The following is an 8,690-nucleotide window of genomic DNA, read 5'->3' as shown; positions in this document are numbered from 1 at the left end:
TCAACCCAAGTGGGTCCATAAATTTCGGAGTAAGAGCAATGATTAATGATGCAAAAACCATATGCCTTTGGGACCTCATCGATAGCAATAGCATCACAACAGGAAGAAGCTTTAAAACGTAAGTAAAATAGAAACAAACCTCCCATAGCGAACATGCCGGCATTGTTAATCAGAACATGCAATGGGGCTAACCGTGCGTTCCATGCATTGCTAAATCGGACTACGGAATCTAGAGATAGAAGCTCAAGTTCCATCACCTTGAGAAACAAAAACCATAGTATCATTGTTACCACCAATTTGGATGTTAAACCATAGTTACCAATTCAGATATGATATAAAATAAGATATATATCCTAAGAATCATATATAGAGATAAGTTACTAAAGAATCACTAGTATAGTTCTTACAAACATTTTCTTTACAAAGCTTAATATAAATTAATTTCACTAGATTATTCAAATAATTTAAAATAGCCATGATGACATGTAGATGTACTATAAAGCTGATAGAAATTGATCAAAAAGATTACCTCAATATTAAGTGGGAGTCCCTTACCACTAGCAGACCACTTGGTCTGCCATTGTTGAATTAGCTCATAAGCTGCTTTTATGTTCCTTACCGCCATAACAACATGAGCACCAGCCTCCGCAAGCTGCCTGCAAACTCTCACAAAAAAAAAAAAATCAAAAACAATATGAGGTGCTATAGGAAACTTTATACTAAAAAAAAAAGTCTTTGTTCTTTATTAGGGACCTAGCAGTCTCGGAGCCAATGCCACTAGTGGAGCCAGTGACAATGCAAGTTAAGTGGTTTAAAGAAGGCAGAGGTAATGGATTGTGTAAGTGAGAAGCCATTATTCTCTGAAAAAGAATCTCTTGCATAACATTGACCCATCCTCTCATCCACTCAATCCAACTTAGACCATCTTTTTTCTTAATTGTCTTCAACGACACCGATTCACTACTCATCTTCTCTCCAAAGTTCACAACGCTGATGGAGAAAGACAAAATGATTATATATTGATGATTATTGCGTCAAAATCTTTTTTTTTTAAAGGCTTACTATTAATTAGAGGAAACTCTAAACAGAAAATGTAACATCTTATATAATAAAAGTAAGTGGGGGTTAGTGGTTTGAGATTTTAAAGAATTCTAAAGACTTTAACAAAATCATCAAAAATTAAGAAATAAAAGATTTTTAAGGATTGCTAGAGAGTATTATATAGTTTTGTTGATTAGTTTTCTAAACTCTTGTAAAATTGTTAAAAAGATCTCTGTATTTTTGTGATAGTTTCCATGACTTTATTTTGTGAAGAAAATGTATAAAATCATGAACCAATAACATAAAAATTGAATTCATTAATAATCATAGATTCTTTTGTTTTAATTAAATAACACAAAACTTTTAATGACTTTATAAAAATCTGAATCTAATAACCCAAATTTGTTAAAATTTTAAATGATTTATTTTACAAATCACAAACTAATAACACTAAACTTTAACAGAGATTAACAAAATCTTGATCTAATAACAATTAAAACACCTCAGCTCTCACTTGATTACAAAGCCAAGAAGGCCCTCCAAGTGACAGATATTGAATGTATTTTTAAAAAACTAAACATATGCCAGACTTTTTCTAGTAAAATATATGTAACACGACACGACGTTTTTTTCGACAACAATCAAAGCCTCTTGTAACTTAGAAAAGAAAAAACCACATTGCTTAAAAAAAATATGAAAGCTAATCCGTGAAATCTCATCATTCATCTTTTAGGATGTGTGTAGTTAGCGTAATGCAGCTTTGAGGTCATGTTCTAGAAGCTATCAAATGGAGAAAAGAAGAGAGAGAGCCTATATCGCCTTGTAATAGACTTGGGAGGAAGACTTATTCTTGATGAGTGCCGTAACGGCATTGCACCTCTTGTCCTTCTATAAGCCTCTCCAATGCATCAAGAGGAAGACCGATCAGCTCCATCGTCTTCTCCCAAACTCTGTTCGCTGTTTCTATGTTGTGTGCTTCTTCTGAAGGCTTTGTGTGTTTGCAGTCTTGAGATATGAATGTACAAATGGGTTTATCATCCGTTTTAAGCTTTTCACAATGCTCTGGAATCTGAGCGTCTGTCGCTGAGAAAAGTGTGCTTCTACAACCTTCTTGAGGCGAAAAGATGAAATATGGTATCAACGCATATTGAACTTGAACATATCTCGGAAGATCCCTTGCCTGCGTAATTAGATGTTCAAAACGGTTCAACGCCATATAAGTTATGACTTCTTAGGAACGAGCAATGGAGTGAGACTTAATACTCACAACATTTGTAAGGACAATCCCGGGGGATAAACAAACAACGCTAACGCGAGTTTCTTGAGGAAGCCTTTTCAAAAGAACATTGCTAAACATAACCTGACCAGATTCAATTGAAGGGAAATAGAAAGTAAGTCCATTAGTTGCTGAGACCAAGAACGAAAAAAATTTGAATGCTCTTCTGTTTAAGTTCTCACCTGTGCAAGCTTGCTGCCAGAATATCCTACGAGGCTTGTAAACTTTCGTCTACCAGAAACAACATTCATGTCATCCGGGTCAACAAAACCAACATAGTGCATCTACCAAAAGAGCAAACCCAACAAACAATGATCTTGCATAAGATGGGAATAATTTAGAAATGTAAGTAACCCTGTATTATGTATATATAGTGTTAAAAATTTTCACTTTGTTTAGGATCTGTTGTATACCAAGAAGATTCAAACTTTTCAACATCACTACAAAAGTAAATGAAACAAAATTATTTAGTGATGATGATACTTACAACAGAGTTGACATTAATGATTCGGCTGGTGGAGCCTCGGAGAAGCGAGGGCAAAAGGAGTAGTGAAAGCAACGATGGAGCTAAATGGTTCACTTGCAAGTGCTGCTCATATCCATCCTTTGAGAACTTCTGTTCCTCTGCACAAATCAAGACAAGAAGCAACTAAGCTGGTTTTGCTCAAACATGTACTACAGAAAAATGTGGCAATCTGAACCTCATTGGTTAAGGAGAAATAGTTCAAATTTTTGACAGCTCAAATGCAATAAACCCAACCAACCTCCCATGGCAAATATGCCGGCATTGTTAATCAGAACATGCAAAGGGGATAACCGCGAGTTCCACACATTGCAGAATCCGACAACCGAACCAAGAGAGAGAAGATCAAGTTCCATGGCCTTGTAGTAAAACAAACATAAGTATATCTCATTCACTATACTTAACATCCACAAAATCTATAGATTCTTTTATCTAATAAGATCACAAACAGTTCTTGATCCATTTCACAGTTTCTGGATGGCACATTGTTGACTAGGTTTTAGTCCAAGCAAACACATTGCTAAATATAGATGTGATGATCAGATTAAGATATACCTCGAGATTAAGAGGGAGGCCTTTACCAGACCAATCGTTCTGCCATTGTTGAATCAGCTCATGAGCTGCTTTTGTATTCCTCACAGCCATTACAACATGAGCACCAGCTTCTGCAAGCTGCCTACAAAATTTTCACACAACCAAGTCAAAAAATCAGCTACTCTTCTACTTGTTCCCAAATTCCTAATTAAAATCAACAAACCTAGCGGTTTCGCGACCAATGCCGCTGGTGGAGCCAGTGACAATGCAGGTGAGGTGATTGAGCGAAGGAAGAGGAAGTGGATTCTGTAGATGAGACGACATGAATCTCTGGAAGAGAAACTCGTGGATTACACAACTCCATCCTCTGATTAACTCTATCCACCCCAATCCTTCCTTCTTCTTCTTCGTCAACGGAGACGTTTCACTGCTCATCTTCATCTTCATGCCTTAGAGATGAAGAGAGAGATCTGTGTTTAAGAGAAAAGACAAAAACAGTATCTGCGTGATTAAAGATTTTGATTCTTTTATTAATTTTAATCCTCCCTCACACACCTCGGACTTGTCGCTAATCACATTTGTCGTGTTTTGTATTAATTAATTAACAACATAAATTCGAAATTAACAACAATACTCTAGTAGCTAAGACTCTGCTTCTATCTCTCTCTAATCAAAGCTAATCTTCTTCTAAACTTGAATTTCTCATCTTTCATCTCCAATTTATCCAAGAAGTGCACAATCTTCTGGAGTGTAACAATGAGTTCTTGTGCTGAAGGACCAAACTCTTTCTCTTGGATCATCATAACCCTTTTCAGCAATTCCAGTAATTCTCCTTCGTCTCTTCCTAATCTCGCTTGGATTGACACCAAACAGTCCAGCGCCTCGCCTGCATAGTGGAACATGAAATTTCATTGATCATATAGATGTTCATCACTTCGAGAAAACAATCCATACAACAAATTTCATTGATCATGTTATGGAAGAGAGATATTATACCAACAGGGAGAGACTCTTTGCCAAATGCCTTCTCACGGATTCGTAGAACCTTTATGGCTATTTGCTCGGCTTCTTCATCCCGATTTAACTGAGAAAGAGTGACTGCAAGATTCAGCATTGGGAAAGTTATCGACTGATCCTCTGAACCAACTGATTTTTCCATAATGTCGAGACAAGTTCTTAGTAATCGTTCTGCCTCCACATAATTCTTGGAACGGGAATAAGATGCTGCGAGGTTTATAAGATGTGTAGCCATGCTAGGATGGTTTTTTCCTTTGAATCTCTCGTTTATTAGTAAGCATTCTTCTAGTAACTCTCGTCCTTCCTCTCCCCTGCGAACAAAGCAAATGTTAGTGACTTAATTGAATTCCTCAATCACAGGAAGTAGATTAGAGGCACAGATTTTACCTTCCAACAAAATGAAGCAGCTCAGCAAGATCTATCCTCATATTTTCCAAGATACTGTTGTCTATTGCCATATAATTTGAATCTTTGATTATTCGTAGAGCGTTCTTGTAGATATCAACGGCTTCATTTGCATCGCCTGTTAAGAAAACTCGAGGTACAAGACCATCTCTTCAACAAAAACTCATAGTTACCACATCGAAACAGAGTAGGGAATTATAGAACCCACCTTTTGAGCACTTTGCATTAGCAAGGGAACACATAGCCATGCCAACTCTTCCATCTTTCTCTCCATATATCTTCTTATATATTTTTATAATCCTACCAGATGGAAAGAATATGGAAATGGATCACATACAAATTTGAGGATAACTAATGTAAAAACTTTGACCAACGAGTCCTTTTCACAGCGTACCTGGTAAAAGGAATTTCTGCTTCAGCAGCTTTACCTTCTTTGAGCAGAAGTTTACCAAGTGAAAATAACGGCACCACGAGATCCTCACTTTCAGAACCTCTATCCCGTTCCAAGATAGTCACTGTACGCTCATAAACACCTACCGCTTTAGAGGCTTTTCCATCCGAAGCAAAACTCTTTGCCAAACCAAGTAATGGTGACACAAGTAGAGTATTGCAATTACCTAGCATATAGAAGTCATGTTGATCACAGACCAATGAAAAAGGAAAAAGAAGACACAAGAAAAACAAATATGGGTTTAGAAGATCATTACCATATCTATTCTCTAATATACGAACAGCCCTCTGTTGAGCGAGTATAGCGTTTTCGAACCTTCCTATTGCCGAATACATACTGCCAGCATGCATAAGTACTGAATCCAAAAGAGGTTCGGAGTCCTCTAAATTATCAACAACCTTGTTTATCTGCATTTGTTAACTTACTGTTTTTAGACATATACAACACAATCCAATTAAAGAACAGAGTTTTTTCTGATATCTGGCTTCAGACTCACCATATCAAGCAATGCCCGGACAGGTTTCACGTCTCCAACAGCCATATAGCCCAACGCAATGATGTCAAGAACAGCAGCTTGTTCGAAACCTTTCAAACCGGAATCCATCTCTTCTTTCACAGCAACATAATTCGCTCGAAGAAGGTCCATTGCGTCTCTTTCCTTCCCCATCTTCACCATAGCTTTGACTTCGTTAAACAACTCTTGCAATTCCATCTCAAACTCTTTCATCTCATTAACATTGTTGCTTGAAGTAGACCTGCTTAGACAGACAAAACTCATCTAAATTCTTCTTTCTATGAGTTAGAAAAAAAAAACATCAATCAAAACCAATCAAGTTCTCACCTTTGAACTTCAGAAACGCCTGAAGTAGCATGAATTGAGGAGGTGATTGAATCGATTGGAGCCGATAGAAAATGGCGGGCGGGAATCAAGTAGAGCATAGGTTTGCGTTTCTGATTACGGAAACAAACACACTGCCATGTCGAGTCTCTCGGTGAAATACTCGACTGAGAACTGAACTGACTCGCCCTGAAAACCCAAAATCACAAATTCAACAAAGACACAAAAGCCAAACACTTTCGGATACCCAATTCTTCTAGAGAGATATTGAGCTAAACCAAGTCATCTTGGATCAAACTTAAGCTACTTTACAGTAATTTGATACCAAACTCAGAAATTAAAAGACTAAGCTTTTTTCACTAAAAGGCTTAAACTTCAAAGCGATGGCACAGGGACAAATGAATCGTTTACCATTTGGTGAGAAGAGTCGTCGAAGAGAGGAGAGAAATAGAAGACACCATTGACGAGAGAGTGTGAAGCTCTTCGTTCTCGTGGCCTCGGTACCGCTGAGTCGCCGCGCCGACTAGAGAAATAGCGCCGTTTAATCTATCAATATGACTGATGAACTAATATTAGAAGGCCGGAAATAATATAATTTCATAGTTTAGACACCAAATGTTTTAAATTGTGCTAAATAGACACATGAATAATTTGCACAAAAACCCTTAACTTATTATAATATTCTGGTCGAATTCGGTTTTGATACAACAAAACTTTGATTCATATGGTTTAAATTTAAAACCGGACTAGACCCGGATTATACAACTACAGAAAAAAGAAACGAGTGAAGGGAAAATGCAACTCATTTGTGTTTAACAATGTTTCTGCAATTCCAAAGACTACATTAAAACAGATTGGAGAAGAGAACTATCACTGAAGGAAGACTTCCAAATGCAGAGAGTTAATGGCCACGGACTTTGACTTTGAGAATCCATTGCACGGTTCCTTGTGGCAAAGGAATTGTCTTGGGGAATTTCAGAGGCACCTCGTACTCGCCAAAAGTTTCCAAAGGCGCCGTTAAAACCACATTGTCTGGATCAATCCTCACACAGAGCTGCCTCGCCACCTTCATAAACCCCACACAATAACCAATCATTACAAGATCTACTTGCAAAACTTGTCTTCACTTAGAAGGAAAGAACAATTTACCTCAGCAACAATCTCTTCCTTTGTCACAGGAGTTTGTACATCAGGTTTGTCGTCTTTTGATGAGCGGTTTTTGAACTTCTCCTTGTCAATTAACTTCCTCAATACCTGTTAAAATAAAATAAAAATGCACAAGAGGGTTAGTTAGAGAGATATTACAATGCTGAATAGTGAGAGTTAAGAGGGTTAGTTAAATTTACCAAATTAGCATTTGCCAGGCGCTTCGCAGCCTTTTCATACTCCTTTGTCTGGACTTCAGAAGTTTTATGAACCACCTTAACCTCCTCTTTTTCTTCTTCATGATTATACATCTGAACATATTCCAATCAAGAGAAATCAAACACTTTCCCAAAATAAACTGTAGTACCATAACATTATCAAGTCAGTCAAAACTATCTGCGGTTCCCTTTACATCTGAACATATCCCCCATCACGAAATCAAATGAAAGGAGAAGCCTCTTCTAACACTAAAACAAAATAGTTTCAGTACCATAACATTATCATATCATGTCAAAAGTTATCTGCTTTACCCTAAACATCCAGAACTACACATCATCAAGAACACACAACCTAGATACCACAAACAATTAGTATGAGCTTTAAAGAAGAAGGAAGTGTGAATAAACCTTGCGTTGCTCTCGGATGAGATGAGCATACTTGTCAATGTTAGGCACAGCAAGTAGTTTAGGCATAAGATGATTCCTGAAGTATCCAGGAGCTACTTTCACAGTCTCACCAGCTTTGCCAAGCTTCTCTATCCCCTATAACAAAAACCAGATCAGATCAAAGAATAATCAAAAACAAACACCACACAACATCTGATTCAATTCAAAAGACTCATTTCCCAGAATCATAAAAAAACTCACCGTTGTAAGGATAACTTCCAATTTCCTGTATCGAACACCTTGACAAGCGAAAAGGAGAGGATGATGAATCGCATTTTCAGACTTGTGATAAGCTTTTCCTCTCGAAACTACATGACGAATCACGTTTCTACTTTGCCCAACGTACGCCATTTTCTCGATTCAACAATGTTCTCTGCGACCAGATTACAAATGAGAGTGATTCCACAATCTTAAAAAAAAAAAAAAAACCCTAGAACACGATGTATATGAGAGAATAGATAAAACGAAAAGAGCAGAATAAGGAAGAATCAATCACCAGTGAAGCAGCGACGGCGGTGCGATGCGACGGCTCCTTTTCACGAACTCGGAAGAAAGGGGCTAACGAGGAAGCCGCAGGTGAGGTTTTAGCAGTGGCAATTTCTGTAAAAATAAGACTTTAAGAGTTAATTAATTTCTCACCCCAAACTTTTCTGGTTGCAAAAATAGCCCCAATCTCATATTTGTACGGTATAATAAATCAAGCTTTTATGTTTGTTAATGAAAACTTCATGGTAAATTTATTTTTGAGTATGCACATACAGATATGAATAATACTATAGATGAAGATGAATGCA

The 8,690-nt window shown here is 37.3% G+C and overlaps 3 protein-coding genes across 3 annotated transcripts; all 3 read right to left on the bottom strand.

Annotated features, from left to right (window-relative positions):
- LOC104728212 (retinol dehydrogenase 12-like) lies at positions 1,522-3,842 on the bottom strand. The gene is made up of 7 exons (XM_010447236.2): positions 3,598-3,842; positions 3,396-3,516; positions 3,082-3,199; positions 2,805-2,941; positions 2,500-2,601; positions 2,309-2,401; positions 1,522-2,221 (listed from the first exon to the last, which is right to left on the bottom strand). Exons 1-7 carry the CDS (start codon positions 3,819-3,821, stop codon positions 1,886-1,888), a joined length of 1,131 nt encoding a protein of 376 aa, XP_010445538.1. The 5' UTR covers positions 3,822-3,842; the 3' UTR covers positions 1,522-1,885.
- LOC104728204 (nephrocystin-3-like) lies at positions 3,881-6,646 on the bottom strand. The gene is made up of 9 exons (XM_010447229.2): positions 6,497-6,646; positions 6,089-6,274; positions 5,744-6,002; positions 5,504-5,654; positions 5,191-5,413; positions 5,005-5,096; positions 4,779-4,914; positions 4,371-4,702; positions 3,881-4,260 (listed from the first exon to the last, which is right to left on the bottom strand). Exons 1-9 carry the CDS (start codon positions 6,544-6,546, stop codon positions 4,031-4,033), a joined length of 1,659 nt encoding a protein of 552 aa, XP_010445531.1. The 5' UTR covers positions 6,547-6,646; the 3' UTR covers positions 3,881-4,030.
- On the bottom strand, positions 6,733-8,498 carry LOC104728187 (50S ribosomal protein L9-like). Its single transcript, XM_010447212.2, has 6 exons — positions 8,393-8,498; positions 8,098-8,269; positions 7,858-7,992; positions 7,432-7,542; positions 7,235-7,339; positions 6,733-7,151 (listed from the first exon to the last, which is right to left on the bottom strand). The coding sequence occupies exons 2-6, from the start codon at positions 8,245-8,247 to the stop codon at positions 6,987-6,989; spliced, it is 666 nt and encodes a 221-aa protein (XP_010445514.1). The 5' UTR covers positions 8,248-8,269; positions 8,393-8,498; the 3' UTR covers positions 6,733-6,986.

The sequence above is a fragment of the Camelina sativa genome, chromosome 2, assembly GCF_000633955.1.
Source record: "Camelina sativa cultivar DH55 chromosome 2, Cs, whole genome shotgun sequence".
Lineage (NCBI taxonomy): Eukaryota > Viridiplantae > Streptophyta > Magnoliopsida > Brassicales > Brassicaceae > Camelina > Camelina sativa.
This window is presented reverse-complemented; position numbering and strand designations above follow the sequence as displayed.